Source organism: Pungitius pungitius, chromosome 1 (assembly GCF_949316345.1).
Source record: "Pungitius pungitius chromosome 1, fPunPun2.1, whole genome shotgun sequence".
Lineage (NCBI taxonomy): Eukaryota > Metazoa > Chordata > Actinopteri > Perciformes > Gasterosteidae > Pungitius > Pungitius pungitius.
Window position 1 is genome coordinate 16,279,829 of NC_084900.1, and position 22,823 is coordinate 16,302,651.

Here is a 22,823-nt window from a genome sequence, read left to right on the forward strand (position 1 = left end):
CTATGCAACAAGGAATTCACATCGAGCCTCAAGTATCACCTCAACGCAAAACAATTAGCAGCTAGCGTGGAAGTTAGCCCGACTCCGAGTACAAGGACCCACACTGCACCAGATGACTGGTTTAAGGACCAGGGTAACTAAGTCCACGTCTGAAAAAATAACCAATGTTCTGAATGTACTTTAAAGTATTGGTCTACTTAAAAAAACATAGTTTACAGAAGGTCTACTTACCTATAGGCTACCTGAATTTCTGAAAGTACTATATTTCTAAATATGCTATTGCTACACTTGTCTGCTGGAATTGGTTGAACAAAAATAAAAATCCATGTGAAAAAAATTACTTCACTGTTCTCAGGTCAAATATTTATGCAATTAAAATGCGATTCATTTCAATTAATTAATTACAAAGCCTCTAATTAATTAGATTTATATTTTTAATCGAGTCCCGGCCCTAGAAATAAATGTTATCTACATTAATGATCGATTAACACTGTTTTGTGTATCATGAAGAGTACAGTAAATATTTCATTCAAACTAAACTTTTGGGTAAGATCAGGCAAAGGAGATGGATATTTAATATTCTCTGAGGCTGATCATGCAACTGCTTGGTAAGATTTACCTCAACTTCAGTGATATCTTACCAATGTTTAGTAATTTGCTTAAACTGACTCTTTAATTAAAGAATTGAATTGATCAGCATGCTTTACCTGTAGTTAGATTGAGCTTGCCCATTTTGCCACCGTCCGGATGATCTGAAATAGAAGCTTGCAATTAATATACAGCGGAATAAATGTAAACACATGTATTAATTTGACGTCCTCACACTGAGCTATTAATTATGAATGGGTCCCATGAAAACCACAATTAAGCCTGAGAAGCTTACAGCAACATACAGAGCAGGAAAATAAATAAGTAAGTTATACTTACAAATGTTCAAAGAAGCATACACTGTCTCTCCAGTGACTAGTGAATGACAGGTCTCGATGGTGATGCTTTAAATACAGTTCACTGGGTGTGACAGTTCCAAAATTAAAAGTGGACACTTAATTAGTTATGAGGAAATTGGCACTGGTGGCATCTGATTACGCGACCTGCCAGATACTTCCCTTTTGTCCACTGCATATTTTACGCTATGAGATTGATAAAAAACAAAACCTCAAACAAGACTGTTAGGAATTGGCAGATCCTGTACATCAAGGTCTACGTGATGTTTGAGTGCCAGGAAAAGAGTTTGATAATGTGTTAATGACTGCATTGTTTTCTTCAGTCTGAAACTATATCCCAATGGTTACAGCTCTGACTAATTATGAGTCATTTTAATTTTAGTAAAGTCCTACAGTTGTGCTGGTAAGATTGGTAATCCAACGCTGCCAATAGTGTTTTCTTTCTGGAGAATTTTGAACCACAGCGTCATTTTCCTCACCTCAACGAGGAAATTATCCTTCCTGTAATGTCCTTTTTAATTAGACACACCATAGTCATAACATAATGTGACCTTGCACATAATCTGATGAGCAGAATGGACCATTAACAATGTGTTCTCGGCCAGGCATGTTCCGGTTATTATTTGGACATGCTGGGCAAACCTCAAAAGGGAGGAGTTTTTATTAGATACCAAATCTCGCCAGCTGGCCCGCAGAGCTACCTGAGCCAATTTCCTCATTAACTTAAGTGCACAATTAAATTGTAATAGTGTGACCTGCATATTTCCCACACCTTGTCATCTTCTTGACCCTTTAAAGAATTGCTCCTAGTCATCTTCACAGACACAGCGGAGACAGTGTATCTTCTTTAATTTGATCCTGACCATCCACATTTAATTAATATCCTTTTTGTGCTGCCTATATTTCTATACCTGTATGAAAAGAAGGGATGATCGGGATTGTGCTGAGCACCAGTCTCTCCTTCCTACTTTAAAGGTATACCTTTGGTGTTTCACAGTTGTACATTGCAGTGTTCATTTTGAAAGCTATTTCTGATTTAGTCTAGTTTTTGTCGACGAAAACTAATTTCATCTTAGTTTCTTCTCTGATCAGGAGCAGGGACCCCCTGTGTTGTGTCTACAACTTTATAATAGTCTAGCTTGTAGTACTTAGTTTGTCCATTAGATATCCCTCCTAGGATAGGTCTATAGGGGTGGGCAAACTTTTTGAATCGCGGGCCACAATGGGTTCTAAAATTTGACAGAGGGGCCAGGAACAAATGGATGAAGTGTTTGTGTGAGCTAATATAAATGACATGTGAAAAATCATTACATAAAAGGCTTTGGCTTTTAACAAGTAGCAAAGCATTAATTTGCAAGGGTGTAAAGCTTCGCTAACTTTATGAGGACAAGGGACCTAAACGCAACACGTTGTTGTGTTGTCTGTTCACTTGCAATGCTTTTGACATGGCCCTTTATTGTTTCAACTATGAAATAGCTAATCCTAAAAGACACCCCTTTACGTCCTACAATGCTTCTCCTCAAATGTCCAAGCCCACTCTAACTGCAGTTTAGCACACTTAAGTAAATGTTTGAATTAATCAAGAGCATTTAGTGTCAAACATACAAGGAATTAGACAATGTAAGTGAAAGTGTGACCTGAGTGACCGCAGAAAAAGTGGGATGTCAGAGTCGGTCAGAAGCAGAATAATTTGCTGAGAGTTGTTGTTGCAGTTTCTCAGAGTACATTAGTTTAGCATCTTTCACCGCCTTACTGAACCTGTTTTTTGACTTTGTGTACAAGTCTTTGTCTCCTTTCTTATCTCCTCCTGATGGCATTTTGTGCACTCTTTAGAAAGAGTGATCAAAGTTGAAAGCTTGGTTTGGGGATATTTGCAAGGATTCAGCCAAACAACCTATTTCGTTTAGCTCGTCTTAGCTTTTTGTTTGCAAAAGCATTAAGCAATTCTATTTTGAAACGCAGCCCTTTTTATTTAGTTTTTGAGATAACATTATTCACATTTGCAGTTATACAGTTCTTTGTTACATGACGATAAACTAATGTCGAAGAGTTTTTGTACTTAATTTAACTTTAGTACTATAATTGATTAAATTCACACGTTGATCTCTATCCCTCTATTTAATGACACTAAATGGTTACATTATGATCTTCCGGACCTTTGATTCTAGAAATTTTCTCTAACGGGACCTCTTTACAATTTATTTGAATACCCCCGATCTATACACTTCCTGCCGTCTTTGCGCGTCTTGTTAGGATATTCCTTATCCACCCGAGTTGGTTGATAGAAGAATCCACTACAGGAAATTAGTTAAAAAGTTTAACATTTATTTAGAAGAGAAAAAGTTGTACATGAGCAATTCGCCGCAGATATATCTGGAGACAATGAAATACGCATCGCAAGCAAATCCCTTCCAAAGTCCGCCTGCCTTCTGACACTGACCTGTTTTAATCCCTCTGGTGCCCTTGAACGTTGGTTCAACCCAGTTCATCCTTCTGTAACAAATGCCTTCCCCGAACAATGAGTGTCTGGTACTCTCTCCTGCAGCCTTCGGCCTTGCCCTGAAAATGGGTTCAAACTGGCTCTCCCTTCGGTCGCAGGTGTGTTATCTCAGATAATATTTTATCTTCATTTTTCCTGTGCTCTCTCTTCCACCATTCACATTGTCTGCCTTATAAGGACCGATCCGGTCACGCCATCTGTCCTACAAGCGGACATCTATTCTACAAGCTAAAAAGTAAATACAAGAAGACACACACAGAGAACCCCACATCCCACAGTCTCCTGCAGACTGCATTGCACTACTATTAAGACTCTCGAGTAGAGAATGAACACCGAAGATGAACCTCTGTCTCTTTACTTCAGTATCACAGGACCAAATCTATAATGATGTCATAACATTCTCTTGTCCAGCTCCCTTGCAAGAGACACAAGCTAAAATAACCAGATGTATGTACAGTGTCTGTCCATTTCACCCTGAATTAGATGATTTGTGTGACACTTTTGGTGAGTTGTTTTTTTTTTTTTTTGTGCTTGAGTCCTATTTTCGCCACCCCGCTGTGTTGCAATCTGTGCCCCATCTTTCCGAGAAGGACTTCTGAATTGACTTCCAATGGTCACTTCCACATCACAAAGAGAGCATTGTTGTCCATGTTTGGAAAAGATAACTGAGTGTAGGATTAAAGGTCAAACCCGCTGGGCATGTGCAGATGTGGAATCTTCTTAAAATGTCACATTGGATATACCGTGTTCAGTCAGTTGGATGAGGATGGTAGCGTCCTGCATATCCATCACATCGATGCAAACGATGTAGTAGGTGGTACTGGGTTGGCGGTAGTGGGCATGATTGTAGTTGTCGTAGGGAGTTGTGGTGGGGTGACTGATTGAACCAGACCTAGGCAAGTTTCCTTTTAAAATGTTGTCAAGCATGTCAAGCATCTAATGACACAGTGATTAAAAATTCTCCAAGAACACAACCACTTTACACCTAATTCCGCTGCATGTGGCCTAGTTGACTGACACAGTTGAAAAACATTCTCTGGGCTGCAGGGTTGGCATGGAGCGTGTTATTTCCAAATTAGGGCTTTTTATGAGTTTTTACCCCTTTTTGACTCTTTCCCATTTTGTACTGTTAAAAACAGTAGAGTAAATGGAGTTTAAACACAACAGGCGCAGTACTAAAGGTGCAAAATACATGGAAATGTTCATCAATTCTCCTTAGGGGAATCTAGGTCTCCGTAAAAACACCAGTTCTTTTGTTTAAGGGTTAGAGAAGCAATGATAACTAAGATATAATTTAGAGAGTAAACAATGCTTTTATTTGTAAGCTAAAACCCATAAAACAACTGCACTTGTATTCAAATATATGTGTGTGTATATTGTGACACAAGGTCTGAGCCCTCGTCAGCGTCGCCCTGGAAACAGAGCAGGCACACCTGCACCTGCTCGTCACGGGCTGAGCGGCCACACCTGCGTGCCATCAGGCGCACACACCGTGGAGGTGGAAGATGTCCCGCAGGACCCGAGTAACGTGTGGCTTGTGTTATCTCCCCCCCCAGAGAGCAGTGGGTGACCGCCATCCCTCCGTCCCCTTGGACTCCACGGACGCCCGCAGCACCGCGCACCGGGAAGAAGACCGAGAGAGAGAGGAGCGAGCACCAGGGGAAAACCCTCATGCAACCTAATAAAATCCGCCCTTCGGGGCACTCACCGTGACCCTCGTGCCGTGTGTTTCTAATAAAACAAGTGAAAAGTCGAACACCACAAGGTTTAGTTGGTGTCCAGCTGTGTTCCTCTTGTCTGCAATGTACTTCAATGAGGTTAAAATAGGGTCCAACATAGGCCTGGTAAAAGTTATAAAAATATATATTTTTTAAAATGCTAAAACCAATTAATGAACCTGCTAAACGTATAAAAACAATGATTTACAGCAACAAAGGAATCTAAATCTACACATCAAAATGTTCTAATCTCCTGTCCCTTACTGCAGAACTCTTCACGTTTCACCGAATGGCTTTCCTTTCCAAGAGCACTGATACTTCTTTTCTTGTTATTAAATAGCTGCAACATCCTAAAGCAGCTAAAAAATATATATGTGGAAAGGGTGGCAAGCAGATGACACCACTAGGGCGGTTGACGATGCATTTTGTGCAACCTTCCTTGTCAAATTTCTGAGAAAAGGAACCGTAGCAAGGGAAGAGAGTATTTTTTTGGTTTAGTTTGAGCGCTATCATCATATTGTCATATCGTAAGAACAGTAACGCATTTAACCTTGCATTTAAGGAGTCTGCTGTCGTTGTTTAATGCATCATGCCCTTACCAAAGAATTAAATACTGTATGTTTGACAACCGGTGTGTAAAAAAAGTTATTTAGTGTAGGTACTTCAGAGAACAAACAAATATACCTGTGCATCAATATACAATACAAATGACGTGAATTACATTCATGACAGCCAAAGGGGGTCCCTGCTCCATCTCGCCATCAGTTTAGTTGAATGTAGTTCATGTAGAAGTTTTTATTTGTCCATTGCAAAATAAAAAAAGACAAACAACCCAAAACAGAATACAACATGTTTTTTTACTTTAATTTACACGTCTCAGGCTGCAGTTCAGTTGTGATGAAAGAGGCGTCCCAGAATGCACCACTTCCTCCTGCTGCTGTGTTTTGCTGTTAGAGTTGAATGTGGTTTTGATGCACGAAAAGGAACCTCATGATTGATTAAATAAAATGTCTCACTTACTACATTTAAGTCTAATTAAAAGATGGTGGATTCATTTTGGTCTGTTTCAGCGAGCTTCTGTGATTCACTTCTCTTTACCTCACAGGGTTTTTATATCAGTCATTCTGAAATGATGCAACACCTTTCTCTGGGTCACTGGATATGTTTTAAATAAAATGTGCTGCTTTAGTATAAAGAATGGATCATGAACAGAAGCAGAAGTCAGAGGAAACCTCACATCTGATGTTCATCTGTTGTTTCTGAATTTCCACATTTCTCCGGATGTTTCACACCTTTCAATCTGTCTCTTGACTCGAAGCAGAAGTGTTTCTCACAAGCAGAGAGTCAGAGTGGACGTGAGGATGGGACACACTTTGTTTGCTGTGTTGGGGCTTTTCTGTGAGTACTTTCTCTCTTTAAATCATAGTTTTCATAGATTCAACTTTTTAAAGGCCAGAAGTTAATAGTTTCTGTCAGTTTGATGATGCATGATGATGTTTCTCACTTTATTTTAGTGCTGAATATTCTCCTCTACTGTGGACACGCTCAAGGTTTTTATACAACTTTCTTTATTCTGATACATTCACTCAAGACGATTCAACACCTTCTGTCTCTATTTTACATTTAATATTTCTGTTCTTTAGTTTGATTATGATGAATACAAGAAAGAAGATAAGATTCATTCTTTGCATGTTGTGTTTGTTTCTAGATGCTTTGCTGCATATTGAGCCAAACTGGTCCCCTTTATTTACTGGAGAGGAAGTTACCTTCATATGTGACTCAAGGGAAGGAAACGACACTGACTGGAATTACTCATTCAGTAGGAATGATCATTTCTTTACCACAAACAGAACGCTAAATAGATATACCGGTACACCATAATTTCTAGAATTACCACTAACTAGAAGAAATGGTGGTGATTATTGATAACACAAATAGATCAAACACATCAGCAGAGTCTGGCGCCGCCTTCAGGTGAAATGTAGTCATTACACAGTGAACCTTTTATTATTCATTACAGGGAGACTGACGTTGATGTCTTCTTCTGTCTGTAACTTTAATTATAATTATGTCAGAAACATAAATCCCTGATATGTTGTATCATTGATCATTTAGTAAAGCAAAGAACTAAGTGTTCCACAGACAAAGATGTGATCCTTTACCTCCTGCGTCCTCCTTTTATGAAGCAGAATCAGTGACTCTTCACTGTAGACATGGAGACCAGAGAAAGGAGAAGAATGCTGACTTCTACAAAGACAAAACACACATGAAATCACCATTTCTCTGATGTCTGATGGGAGCTGTTACAAGTGCAGATTTAAGGACAAAGAATCTGAAATAGAATATTTGAAATGTAAGATTAGTGACTATGTTAAAGACATGGTCCCCAAACACCTGTTTAACACAGTTGAAGACAGATAAAAAGATGGAGGACATCAGCAGTGAAAGTAATCCACCAAGGACTCATCATAACACGTCTTTATTCTGTGAAACCTCTTTCCAACAGATGTCCCTCGTCCTGTCCTCACAGTGTCTCCATCATGGCAGGATATAAGTGCAGAGCTGGTAGAGGAAATCCTGTGTTTTACACTCAGTATAGTTTTCCTAAGTTTGTCTGGTGTGGATGTGAGTTTGTTTCGACTTTTACATTGTTCGTATTTTCAATCCTCCCGAGTTGGTTGATGAGACGAATCCGGCACTTCAAGTCAAAAAGTTAACATTTATTTAGAAGAGAATTAGATACATTGAGCAATTCTCTGCAGGTGCACCTGGAGATTCTATACACGTATCAGCAAGCGATCCATCCAAGAGTCGGCCTGCTGTCCGACTCTGACCCTTTTTATAATCTTCTAATGTCCTTGAACACTAGTTTAGGCTGATTTAGTCTCAGACGGCTGTTGCCCAGGATGTTTAGGTGTTCCCTCCTCTGTACCATTCTGTGCAAGGAGTACTGCGTCAGATAATGATTTTTCTTCACGCTCCCTGTACCCCTTTCCTCTGTCAGTTCCTTTGTGTGCCTGATATGGGCACAGCGTTATCTTCTGCATTTTCAAAACATCTGCTCACTGAGAGAAAAAATGTAAAAATCACACAAACAGGAACATACATCTCACAATTTCCTTTCACACGGGAATAAATGTACTTTCTGTGTTGTGTAGCATTAGACATTCCTGCACAGTCACCAAAGTGGTTAGCTAGTACCTTCTAGTAGCTTATATTCACGGGAGAAAAAAGACAGAGCACCATCGTCTCTTCGGTCTGAGAACTCACTGAGCGTTTATTCTGCGCATGCTCACAATAGCATCCCAGTGCACGCAGGCAAACATGTTCTAATGTGACATCACTGCAAAGGCTATTTAACATGGCTTTGATACTCATATTATCAAATATGTTCAACATGTTGACATTGTTTGTCCTGTGTGTGTGTCTCCTAATGATGTGAATCCAGCAGCGTCTCTCACAGTGAGTCCTCACAGACTGCAGCACTTCAGCACAGAGTCACTGTCACTGAGCTGTGAGGGAAACTCTACTGAGTGGAGAGTGATGAGGGCTGATGAAGATGGCCGTGTGTCATTCTGTTCTAACTGGGGAGAAATGACTGGTTACACATGCAACACCAGCACTAGAGCGAGTAGTGTAGTGTAGTGATGTGTCTGCCTAAACGAAACGGCTCTGAGGGCCGGCTCTTTGACGGGGAGCCGCTTTGTCTCTCTCTCTCAAGCCGCATTTGATTGGTCAATATATGTGGCGGCGTCTCTGTGCCTGCGCTGAGCACAAGGGGGAGGGGCAGCACACAAACAGGAGATACGGAGGCGAGTCACAAGAGAGAAAGAGAGCAACGGACTAGAGGTAAAAAAAAGTTAAGAAAATGAGTGTAAACAGGAAATGCAGCAAAATCTGGACACATTTCAATTACATTGACCTATCTAAGGTACAATGTAGAGTCTTCAAGACTAAAATCTCCTATTGAGCTGGCTCCACAAACAACCTGCACAGGCACATGAGAACTGTCCATCCTTTAGTGCAATAGGAAGACAAAAGACAAGCAAGTGAACCTGATAGTAATGAAGGTGCCAGTATGTCTACTGCAACTGCAGTGTCCACGGCATCGTCCAATACACCACCACAACCACGTAAAAATACAACCCAGAGCTCTATGAGCCATTTTTTGCAAAAGTCTATGACCACAGCAAGACAGAAGACAATTGAGGAAGAACTGGCCAAAATGATTGCATGTGATTTCTAAGTATTAAAAAAGTTTAAAATAGTTAAAAGTTAAGTTAATTTGTACATTTTTTCCCATCACTAGTGGAGTGTACTGGTGTGAGTCTGAACTTTCCGTTTTTTGGTTGTCATAAATTTCAGTGCTAATAAGCAGAGTTCCTTATCGAACCAGGAACTGCTGCTGTGCCATTTATTTGTCATTGAATTGTGCGGAAGGTTTGCTGTGAAATCCTGTGCTGTAGACTCGACGTGTTGCGCACTTTGGGGGTGGTTACTTACCGCCATGGTGATGGATGTGGGAGGGTACAGGCCAACCCAGTGACGTCTCCTGCCTAGAGGTCAATGCTCTCCTCTTTTTCACTAAAAGTTTATTGTAATAAAAGTTTTTTCCAATTCCTTCAGTCTGGTGATTGTACTCCCCGGAGATCCGAAATTAAAGGGCCAAGTTCGGAGCCTCTCACGACACTGGTCGAATTTGTAGAACAGTAACACTTTAAATTCTCAGTCTGTCTGCCTGTATCCCTCCCTCTTCATTTAACATCGACAAGGCTTTGAAATCACTGATTTTCGAGTTTAGTTTTAGGAAACGTCGGACCAGTTGTGCCGTAATGTTCTCCGCGGCGCTATAGTAGTTAATTTATCACCAAACACTGTCATCACCCGTTTGGCGTTCAGCACGAGCACCAAGCAGAGCAGGAAGGGGTCGGGCTTGTGAGCGTGACAGGCCGAAATTCTCACAAGAACTGAAATAAATTCCCCGTCAACACACATTTGGGGGGGGAATTGATGACAGAGTACTTTTTAGTCTTAAAAATTTACGGATAAAGAACAACTGTCCTCCATCAGAAGGGGAACTTTTCTCATCCAGGGAAAAAGGGGCAGGTGCTGGAGCACCACTAGGGGTCTAACTTTGTACGTGCCTACCACCCTTGTAGCTTGGACATCTTTTGTAGAAGATGATAGAGATGTCTCTCTTGCAAGCGATGCCCAGGCCGTGCCTCTCTCCTCTCCAACGGGACTGCCAAAGTTCATCATTACTACTTCACTGCTCATACTATTATTTAGGTACTAAATTATCTGCCAACAAAAATAGTAAAAGCACATGTAGACAGGATTTAAACTGTCCAGTGCTGCACTCGGATGATAGTTGATTATATTAAAAGGTGGTAAATATAGCATCAGCCTACTAGCAAAATAAGGCTCAAACCTACACCGGATATTGCACATTCTATATAGGGGAAGGGAGGCCAGGTATTCAGGTATGAAACAGGAGGCAGTAATTATATGACAAGAGTCCTTTTAATAACACAAATAACGGGAGCCTCCTGTGCTTGGTTCCTCCCTCTTACCAATACAGATTCCTAAGCAGGCGGTTTATGTGTTAATCATATTGCGCTGGAGTTTATTAAGTGTCACCTCAAGTAGTTACATCGTCCTACACTATGTCAGGCCCAGGAGCAAAAGAGGAAGCAGGTGCAGGGTTATTAGGTAGGGAAGGGGGTCTTTATTGGTGCAAAACAAAAGGGCTTTTAAATTGATCAAAATAACAACCGCACTCTATGGACGGAGGCAACGTCTCAAAAAACAAAAAAAGGTCCTTAATCTAATCAAAATAACAAATGCGCTCTATGGACGGAGGCAACGTCAAAAAAACGTAATCACTCCTTCCGGGGAAAAAACTGAGAACTATAAAAATCAACAACACATCTAACATCGGCATACAAAACTGTAGCAAAACCAAAAAACCTGCGTGGCGGCGAAGGCACTGGGCCCAGCAAGGATCCCGAAGGATGGCAAAAGAAACCTGTGGCGTGGCAGAACCTGGGAGAAACCACGGGAAAAGATGAACACACTGGCACAGGACAAAGGGAGACGCAGGCTATTAATACACATGGAGGGGAATGGGGAACAGGTGGACACAATCAGACTGGTGACACATGAGGAAGGGTAAGTGACCTGAAACGAGAGGAGTTATTATTTCAAAATAAAACCGTAAATGACAAGACAACAACAGACAATTTCACCGCGGTGTGACACACTAAGTGTCAAGAGGTTTATAATTGTATTTCTATTTATTATAAGTGTAATTGCTTTTGTGTGTTCTACCATTTAGTAATAATATGTATATATAACAATTCGCTTTTTAAAATTATATATAAATATATAATTAGTAAATGTGAATTGTTTTCTCTCAACACGTTGTTGCAAATGAGGAACTAAAGAGGAAATTCATATCTCCATTTACTCCATTTTGTCTTATGCAATGAGGTGGATTGTGAAAGACTTAACTGTTTCCTCATTTAATGGGTTTTAAAGGATTTACTGCTGATTTATATCCTTCTTTAAATGTATAATTAAATGAGATGAAAATGAAAAGAAAAGAAAATGAACAGAAAATAAACACAATGTTATTTTGACTCAAATTTACAGGCTACAGTTCAGTTGTGATGAAAGAGGCTTCCCAGAATGCATCACATCAGCAGAAGCAGAAGTCAGAGAAAACCTCACATCTGATGTTCATCTGTTGTTACTGAATTTCCACATTTCTCCGGATGTTTCACATCATTCAAACTGTCTATTGACTCGAGGCAGAAGTGTTTCTCACAAGCAGAGAGTCAGAGTGTCAGAGTGGACGTGAGGATGGGACACACTTTGTTTGCTGTGTTGGGGCTTTTCTGTGAGTACTTTCTCTCTTTAAATCATAGTTTTCATAGATTCAACTTTTTAAAGGCCAGAAGTTAATAGTTTCTGTCAGTTTGATGATGCATGATGATGTTTCTCACTTTATTTTAGTGCTGAATATTCTCCTCTACTGTGGACACGCTGAAGGTTTTTATACAACTTTCTTTATTCTGATACATTCACTCAAGACGATTCAACACCTTCTGTCTCTATTTTACATTTAATATTTCTGTTCTCTTTAGTTCATTATGATGAATACAAGAAAGAAGATAAGATTCATTCTTTACATGTTGTATTTGTTTCTAAATGCTTTGCTGCATATTGAGCCAAACTGGTCCCCTTTATTTACTGGAGAGGAAGTTACCTTCATATGTGACATATGTGAATTTTGTCAATTTATTAAAATAGGCGTTTACTTTTTTAAATACAAAGATTTAAAACAGATGAAGGAGGATGAAGATGCTGCCCATCGCATGAATATCAACCACCTGCTCAGGGCCTCATCACATGCACTAATGCACAGGTCCACTACATTAGTTCAAATTATTCGTTTTTGCAGTTTTGGAACTTGTTAAAATTAAAACTTCTTTTATGTTCAAAGGGAAACAATAATTATAATAGTTATTCTGAAAATATTGAGCCAAACTGGTCCCCTTTATTTACTGGAGAGGAAGTTAGCTTCATATGTGACTCAAGGGAAGGAAACGACACTGACTGGAATTACTCATTCAGTAGAAATGATCATTTCTTTACCACCAACAGAACAGTAAATAGATATAAATCATCAGGTGAAATGTTCTCATTACTCAGTGAACCTTTTATTATTTATTACAGGGAGACTGACTTTGACGTCTTCTTCTGTCTGAAAACTTTGTTAAATTATAATTATGTTGGAAACATAAATCCCTGATATATTGTATCATTGTTCATTTAATAAAGTGATTTATTAAAGCAAAGAACTAAGTGTTCCACAGACAAAGATATGATCCTTAAACTCCCGCGTCCTCCTTGTATGAAGGAGAATCAGTGACTCTTCACTGTAGACATGGAGACCAGAGAAAGGAGAAGAATGCTGACTTCTACAAAGACAAAACACTTATTGAGATGGACACAAACCATCAAAACACTCATGAAATCACCATTTCTCTGATGTCTGATGGGAGCTCTTACAAGTGCAGATTTAAGGACAAAGGATCTGAAATAGAATATTTGAAATGTAAGATTAGTGACTATGTTTAAAGACATTGTCCCCAAACGCCTGTTTAACACAGTTGAAGACAGATAAAAAGATGAAGGACATCAGCAGTGAAAGTAATCCACCAGGGACTCATCATAACAAGTCTTTATCCTGTGAAACCTTTCCAACAGATGTTCCTCAGTCTGTCCTCACAGTGTCTCCATCATGGCCGAGTCCTGGAGACTCAGTGACTCTGACCTGCAGTGTTGAACCTCCGTCTGCAGGATGGAGGTTCTTCTGGTATAAGGCTACTCCCGAAATGTATTTCTTCTTCTATACCTCCTCCTACATTTCTGAGCTTCTACCTGGTAACACCACTGGGACTGAACAGGGTTCCTACATTCTTCATGGACAGACACATACAGCAGGATATAAGTGCAGAGCTAGAAGAGGAGAGCCTGTCATTTACACTCAGTATAGTGATGTGAAGTTTGTCTGGTCTGGAGGTGAGTTTGTTCAGACTTTTATATTCTCGCACAAGGGAATAAATGTCCTTTTTGTGTTTACATTGTTTGTCCTGTGTGTGTCTCCTAATGATGTGTCTTCAGGTGTGAATCCAGCAGCGTCTCTCACAGTGAGTCCTCACAGACTGCAGCACTTCAGCAGAGAGTCACTGTCACTGAGCTGTGAGGGAAACTCTACTAAGTGGAGAGTGATGAGGGCTGATGAATCTGGCTTCATGTCACCCTGTTCTATCTGGGGTAAAATTACTGGATCCACATGCAACATCAACACTAGAGCGAGTAGTGGAGTGTACTGGTGTGAGTCTGAAACACAGTACAGCAATGCAGCCAACATCACTATACACAGTGAGTTTATATTCATTTAAAGGTTTTTATATCTATCAAGTATTTACACATCTTATTACAGAGTGCTGACATTTTAAGTTTAAATCAATATTTATTTTAACAAACGACTCAACACTCTTAGTTTGTTGCAGTATCATTTCTCTGTATTATCCAACATGTCTTTGTGGTTTACTTTCCTCTTTATGACCATAGACATCCACCATTGACTTTAAACCAGGACAAGCTGTAGAGTTATCTGCCTCAGTTTGTCCCTTTTAGACCATTCTGTAGCTCACTGCCACTAAGTGGACATTTGTCTCCCACATATTGAGCATTAATTAAAGATGTAACTGTGAGCATGTACGTCACCAAAGGGCCGTCTCTTTCATCCATGAAATGCAGCTATTCACTCAGCTGCTGTATGAATGTGAATAACAAATGTAAACTATAAATGTCTTCTGGTCATTGGACATCAGCTTGTTTGACTTCCTGTCCCCTGGTCTCTTTACAGGTGGTGATGTCATCCTGGTGAGTCCTGTCCGTCCTGTGACTGAGGGACATTTGGTCACTCTTGGCTGCAAGTTGAGGAAAGAAAACCTTCTTTATAATGTGGATTTCTATAAAAATGACAAACTCGTCCCAAATGCTGTCAGAGGGGAGCTGCTTATCTCTGCAGTTACTAAGTCAGATGAAGGCTTTTATAAATGTAGAGGATGGAAATCACCTCAAGGTTTGGAGACTTTGACCTCAGCAGAGAGCTGGTTGTCAGTGAAATGTGAGTATGAGTTTAGTAACATGTGTTACAGTCTGAGTTAGAAAAGGTATCACTAAATTAGAAGTTATGTTAAAATAAACATGTTTTAAAAATGTTTATGTTCAGTAAAAACACATATTAAAATGTAACATGAGCAGCAATGAAAGGTGAATAGTATGTGATAAATGGTTCATGTTTGTGGGTTTGGGTCTATGTGTTACTATATATATATAATTATTACTTGTGTTTCTCTTCATGGTTGGTCTGTACTTGTGTGTAGATCCTGAAGAAGCAGCACCACGCTCTGTGTTTCTCGTGCTGTTGGTTGTTGGTCTGGTTTCTGGAGTTTTACTGATTATTCTCCTGCTGCTGTTTCTGTGTCGCTACAGAAAGTCAAAAGGTGAGATCTTTTCCTTCTGATATGAGACTGATTTCACTGAAATAAGTCAAAGTCACAGATATTATTACACACACTAATTAATGATCAATGTGAAACCTTTTTCTTCAGCTTCAAGCCTCAGCAGGTTGGTACAAGCCTCTCTTCTCACTCTGAACATGGCAGCAGGACTTTACATGTTCCTCATTCAATCCTCTGTATTTACTTCATGTTTTGGATCCGCAAGGTCTCAGAGCACCAATCAGAGCCCAGCTACAGACCACATGATCAACCTGGGTGAATCTCAAGCCAGACATTACGCTTCTCTTCATCCTGGTCAGCTTTAATCCATTTTTATTTAATAATAAGTTCTTAACTTTAATGCTAACATTTTCATTTCTGGTTATCTATTTGTATGAATTATATAATCTTCTCAAAGTGGTTCAAATGATTGATGTGACCTCGTCTTTATCCTCACTGCTCTGCAGGTGATTCTTCTGTCTATGAAACACTCAGAGGCTCTGAAGAACCTGAACATGGTACAGTACATCCTGTGTGTTCATCACACAGCTGTTGAATACTAGAATCACATGATCAAGTGACTGGTTGACCATCCTTTGAATTAAAGACAATGTGTATCGATGATGTCACAGATTCTGTGTTTGAGCTAAAAGAAATTAGCTAATGTGAACACTTCTATAAGTGAACAACCTGCAGTAGTTGAGATGCTTTTGGAGGCCAGCAGAGCTTTAATAAAGGAAAATAAAGTGTCTCTTCATGCATTCATCTGATCCTTCTAACAGGGACGAATGATGAACCAGAGGAGAGAGATTACCAAAATGTGACGATGTAACCAGCTGCAGGTACTTCAAGTACAACAGACCATGTAGTACAATCTGAGTGTACTTGTGTATTACTACCAGCAGTCAGCAAAGGTCAAACACAACACTTACACCTGTTACTCTTAAATAACCTTTAATCTCTTTTCATTCTCTTTTTTTCAGATGAACAAAACACCTGCATGGATGACGACATGAAAAACCACATCTTTGTCTTTTGAGTAATCATTGAATGAACTTCTTTCCTGGTATGAGAAAGTATTTTGTAGTTATAATACATATACATCATATGTCTTAAAAAAGTTTAGTGGGTGAAAATAGTTGATTATTACATATACTCATTCAAATGTTGATTGTGCACTGTACATGTTTTCTGCTCTGTCACTTTTTTTTAATGGAGGCTTGTTTGAAAAGCAAGTTTTTGAGCTTCAGTACGTTGGTGATATTATTCAATATATCTTTTTTTATTTCTGATTCATTTATTAAACATTTGAGCTTATCTTTTTAACAGTTTTAACAGGGGCTATTTGTGTTTTATCTTCACCTGTTTGTATTTAACACATTTTCTAATGTTTAATCTTTTTATGCAACAATAAACTTGCAGCTCTAAGCAGTGTTTCTAATAAATTACAGGGAACATATATGTCCACATGTTCCTCTTGCATTCATCTAGAAACAAATTAAAATGTCTGTTAAAGTAGTTACTAGTTAAATATCTTAAAGCTGAATTCTTTAACTTTCTACATATTGTGTTTGATAAAAAGTTGTATGTGAAGTATTTGACCTGCTCATGTTTTTATTGGAATCTTTAACAGGAATAGATCACAGCAATGTAAATAAGATATTACTTCATTCTTAAAGGAAATGGTAAGATATAACCGCTATAGACGCACCCTTGTTTTAATCATAAAGCCATTTAAAATATTTGTATTTGCCTGTTTTTGATTTCATCTGCATTAGTGATGCTCTCACATGTTCTCACAGCTCTCACAGTGCTTCCTGTGATGTGCATTCATCACCTGATTCCTCATACTCTCTCTCTGCATCTCATACAACAACTTAGAGCTACGTCCTTCACTCAACCCTGTCATGTTCAGTGTGTTGTTTAGTGCACAATGGTCCAACCTTAAACTTGTCATCCATGTTTCTTCTCTCCTATTCCTACTGGCTACACTCTAGACAGTTTCCCTGTAATTGTAATTCATCGTATTTCTGTGTTACATTCTAACCAATTTCACCGTAATTTAACGGTACCTTAGTGGCTTCGGATGCCAGTAACTTACTTTTTCTTGGTAGTTTTATGGTATGTTACTGTATACTGTATAGTATTACAATATGTTACTCTAGTATAACAATTTTTGTTTGGTAACACTACTATATATGCCAAAATGACCGTTTATTTACAAAAGTGTACAAACCTTTTTCATTTGATTCGACACAAATACAACCATGTGCATCTAATCACTGCCACCCAGTGTCCAAAATACTAATATAAATATATCCAAACAAAATAAAATATCATGCCAACAATAAACATAAATGCTGCAGATTCGAAAGACAATGTCCTGACTCCATCCCCTACAGCTCCACCACTCCCTCCCTCAGCCCATCAGGGGCTCACGCCACTGGATCACCTTCCCCTCCCCCACCCCCCTCACCAGCAACGACCATCTCTATTCTCGAGAGAGACATTAACAGGCTTTTTAAAATAAAGCAGCCATTCCCAACTCCACCTCCCCCTGCACCCTGAAGCATATGGGGCGTCGTTTGTAAAATGTTGCACGTTCTAAAATTCTGCGCAGTTTTGGTACATCTAGCATTATCATATGAAAAAAAAGCATGACAATATTCATAGGATTTTAGAACGTGCGACATTTTACAACCGGCACCCAATAAGAAAATGATCCATTTATAGGGTTCATAAAAGGAGAACATATAGTTTACATATTTTCTGCTGTATTTTGGGGGGGACAGATTGGTACTTTCTCAATATTGGGGGGACACACGACCCCCCCAATGAATGTGTGGCTACGCCTATCAGCGAGGTAATTATGTATAGGTGACGAGGATATCGCAGTTTTTACAGCTACCTAAGATGCACAGCGAGATAAGGAACTGAATGCATATACAGTATATCCATCCATCTTCAACCGCTTATACGGGGTCGGGTCGCGGGGGCAACAGCTCCAGCAGGGGACCCCAAGCTTCCCTTTCCCGGGCCACATCTACCAGCTCTGACTGGGGGATGCCAAGGCATTCCCAGGCCTGTCAGGACTTTGTATGTGACCCAGCACGCAGAGATCCCACACAGGACACCAACTGGTGATTCAAGTGGTTTAATGATCAGCTTAAATGTACAGGTCAGGCAACTCGGTGCGAAGTCCAAAAGGAGACGTCAGACTGGTTGGGGGGGCAGGCAGCACAGCAGGGAAGGACCAGGTGGGTAGTTGAATCTGTAGTGGAAGAACAGAGATCAGACAATAGATCGATAGAGCAACTGGGGTGGTCTCTGTAGTGCGAGCAGTCGTATGACGCCAACGTTACCACGTAGTGGAATTCAACGATCTGGCGAGAGGTGAGCAGCCCAGGTCTAAATGCTGTCGGGGTGATTGCAGGATGAGGTTCAGCTGTGGAGCATAGACAGAAACAGGGGAAAGGGGAGATGAAAACACGCAGGATGGGGGAAAAAGGCAGCTGACCCACAACAGTACGCCCCCCCTCAACGGACGCCTCCTGGCGTCCCACCAGGCTTGTCTGGATGCTGTCTATGAAAGTCCTTCACCAACTGTGGGACACAGGGAACTGAAAGGTGGGGTGGATCTTCATCGCCGAAGGCAATCTCAGCCGAACGGCAGCAGGGTTCACAATGGACTCTATGACAAACGGTCCCAGATACCGGGGGGAGAGCTTGCGGGACTCCGTACATAGGGGGATGTTTCTGGAGGATAACCAGACCTCCTGGTCCGGGCGGTACAGAGGGGCAGGGGTTCTGCGTCTATCCGCCACCTCCTTATTGCGCGCTGTGGTCCGCAGCAGTGTTTCTCGGGCATCGCGCCAGACCCGGTGGCAGCGGCGAAGATGTTCTTGCACGGAGGGCATGGCCAGTTCCTTTTCCTGGGCAGGAAACAACGGGGGTTGGTATCCTAGGGCTACCTCAAAGGGGGAGAGGACGATGGCGAAGGCGAGTTATGAGCGTACTCAATCCAAGGGAGGTGTTTAGCCCAGGAGGAGGGATGCTGAGCGGCCACACAACGGAGGGATGCTTCCAGATCCTGTATCCACAGGTATCCCATGGGGACAGAATACATGTTGGACTAGGAGGTCCACTGTCTCAATAGCAGTGGGTCATTTAGGTAATGCTATATAGTGAACCGATTTAGAGAACCGGTCCACAATGGTAAGTATAGTATCATTACCTTCAGACGTGGGTAGGCCAGTGACAAAGTCCAATGCCACGTGAGACCAGGGGCGACTAGGGACTGGAAGAGGTTGCAGAAGTCCAGAGTGTGGTTGGTGGGTGGCTTTACCCCGAGCACAGATTGGGCAAGCCGCCACATAGGCTCGGACCTCCGCTTCCACCGAAGGCCACCAGAAGTGTCGTTTTAATAATGTAAGGGTGCGACGCACCCCCGGGTGACAAGCGAAAGTGAGGTGTGGACCCACTGCAACACCTGAGAGCGCAACGACCTTGGAACGAAGAGCCGGTTTGGGGGGCCCTCCCCAGGTCCGGGATCCGAAACTTGGGCTGCCTTCACAAGCGACTCAATCTCCCAACGAACAGCGGACACCACACAGGAGGAAGGCAGAACAGCTTCAGGTTTGTTTGAGTCCTCTGTGTCTGTGAACTGACGGGACAGAGCAACATTCCGATAGCCAGTCCGGTAAGTCAATTGAAAGTTAAACCTGGTGAAGAATAGGGACCATCTGGCAAGGAGAGAGAGAGAGAGAGTCTCTTGATGAAGGCCAGGTTTTTATGGTCAGTCCACACCACAAATGGTTGATCAGCCCCCTTGAGCCAGTGCCGCCATTCCTCCAGCGCCAGCTTCACGCCAAAAACTCCTGATTCCCCACATCGTAGTTCTTCTCTGCTAGTGACAATCTTTTAGACAGATAGGCACAGGGATGGAGTTTCTGATCGGAGGGGGAGCGTTGGGAGAGCACTGCTCCCACCCCAGAGTCAGATGCGTCCACCTCTACAACAAACTGCAACGACGAGTCAGGGTGGGTCAACACAGGTGGAGAGGAGAACAGTCTCTGTAACCGCTCCATAGCCAGTTTAGACTCGGGGGACCAGTGGAAGGGGAACTTTGGGGGAATGTAAGTTTCGTAAGGGGAGCTACCACACAACTAAAGTCCTTTATAAACCTCCGGTAAAAATTTGCAAACCCCAGGAAAAGCTGTAATTGTTTGCGAGTAGTGGGTGTGGGCCAGTCCATAACCACCTTGGTCTTTTCCGGGTCTGCGGACACCTGTCCACTCTCAATAATGAACTCGAGGAAGGGGACCGAACTCTGATGGATGTCACACTTCTCTGCTTTGACATACAGTTTATTCTCCAAAAGGCGCTGGAGGAACTGGCGGACGTGGAATACATGTTCCTCAAGGGACGTAGAGAAATGAGAGAAATGAGGATGTCGTCGAGATAAACAAAAACGTTCAAAAAATCCCTCAACACGTCATTAACCATCGCCTGAAAGGCTGCTGGGGCATCCGTGAGGCCAAATGGCATGACCAGGTATTCAAATTGGCCCATGGGGCTGTTGAAGGCCGTTTTCCACTCGTCACCATGACAAATTCGAACGAGGCGATAGGCGTTACGGAGGTCCAGTTTAGAGAAAACGGTGGCGGCCTGAAGCGGTTCAAAAGCAGAGTTAATGAGCGGCAGACTTATTTTTCACTTATGTTATTGAGCCCCCGAAAGTCAATGCATGGCCGTAATTGTCAGGCGTAGGAGGAGGACTCGGACGCAGAGAGAGGGTTCAGCTGATAATGCTTTTATTAATAACAGGCAAAAACTCAAAATCTCTCTTAACGAGGAAACAAAGGTCGCAATCAAAGTTCAAAAGGCAAAAACTCAATCTCTCTTAACAAGGAAACAAAGGTCGTGATCAAAATTCAAAAAGGCAAAAACTCAAAATCTCCCTTAACGAGGAAATATAACAGGAATCAAAAGGACGTGACAAATGTTATCGGACTTGACTCGTGACGTGAGGGCTGGTGTGCAGGGCAAAACAACAAGACACACTGGCATAGGACAAGGGGCGACGCAGACTATGGCCCTTTCTCAATATGCGTTCTTGTGTGGACTTTTGTTCTCGTGGACTCGTGAAACGTCATCAGTCTCAGCCCGAGTACTGTTCCAATTCTAAAGTCCGCATCTGGCCGAGAACGGTCATAATACCCGGATGTGACTCGCCCCGCCCATTTTACCGGGCATGCATCGGAGCAGGCTCGTCTGTTCTTGTGAGAGCCAAATATCCCAGAATGCATTTCACCTCAGCAACAGGCAACAATGACAGAGGAAAATAAACACAACTTTATGTCGAAGTTTATAAATACTACTTTTTTAAAGTAACGTAATGTAATTTTCTGACTGAATAGTAAAATATTTAAGTCAAAAACTAAAATAAAAACGTATTAGCAAGACCAGCTGACGTGGTAACGTCATCAAGTCAGCTGCTGTTCCAATTGCGGAAATGACCGTTCTCCGTTCTCCCGAACCTGCGAGTCAGGACTCCCGAGTCTCTCTCCCGAGTCTATTCTCGCGGGAACGCGAGTCCGTTCTCGCCGTCTTAGGTATTGAGAAACGGCCTATAAGTACACATGAGGGAGTAGTGGGAACAGGTGGACACAATCAGGAATCAGGGGAGACAATCAGAATGGTGACACATGAGGAAGGGCAAGGGACCTGAAACGAGAGGGAGTTAGTTTCCAAAATAAAGCAGGAAGTCAAAAAACAACTGTGGAGACAGGACAAAAACGCAACTTGACATACAGGTGTGACAGTAATGTCTTGTCTTTCTTTTCAACAAAAAAGAAACCTGCCCCGACTGGGGATGACGAAGGACGGATGATGCCAGCAGCCAGAGAGTCGCCAATGTACTTCTAAATTGCCTCCCTTTCTGGCCGGGACAGATTGTACAGCCAACTTGAAGGGAGCAGGGCACCCTGCTCAATAGAGCAGTCGTACGGCCTATGGGGAGGTTGTGACAATGCTTTATCTTTGCTGAAGACCTCCAAAAGGTCATGGTAATCCACCGGCACCGAGGATAAATCGGATGGAGTCTCAATGGCTACAGGAGGCGTATCGGCTGGAGGGACAGCCGATCCCAGGCATTCAGAATGACAGAGGTTACTCCAACTATGAATAGCTTGACGCTGCCAATCAATACGGGGGTTGTGTAAGCCACGGAAGCCGAAGATTAGAGGGGTGGCAGAGGCCGACATGACCTTAAAATTGACGGTCTCCCGATGGTTTCCAGACAAGATCAACGTAATAGGGACAGTTTGGTGAGTAATCTTTACTAGGGGATGACCATTCATAGCAGTAACACAGAGAGGGCCAGATATAGTCTCCATTTGGAACCCGGCTTGAGTGACGGGGTTGATATCGAGGAAGTTATCCTCCGCGCCGGAATTGATGAGGGCTGAGAGGGGCAGGGACAGATTATTATATGGCAAAGTGGCTGGGATTTGTAGACGGGGTGCTGTGTGAGATGCCGGGCTCGCTAGAAGGCCCACCTTTACCAGCGAGCCTTGTC

The 22,823-nt window shown here is 41.8% G+C and overlaps 1 protein-coding gene across 1 annotated transcript; it reads left to right on the plus strand.

Moving 5' to 3' along the window:
• The first annotated feature begins 12,005 nt into the window (after window positions 1-12,005).
• Window positions 12,006-16,968, plus strand: LOC119222073 (uncharacterized). The gene is made up of 10 exons (XM_062562716.1): window positions 12,006-12,063; window positions 12,180-12,215; window positions 13,437-13,751; window positions 13,854-14,114; window positions 14,605-14,868; window positions 15,128-15,247; window positions 15,356-15,559; window positions 15,712-15,762; window positions 16,027-16,086; window positions 16,228-16,968. Exons 1-9 carry the CDS (start codon window positions 12,027-12,029, stop codon window positions 16,074-16,076), a joined length of 1,338 nt encoding a protein of 445 aa, XP_062418700.1. The 5' UTR covers window positions 12,006-12,026; the 3' UTR covers window positions 16,077-16,086; window positions 16,228-16,968.
• Window positions 16,969-22,823: the final 5,855 nt, after the last annotated feature.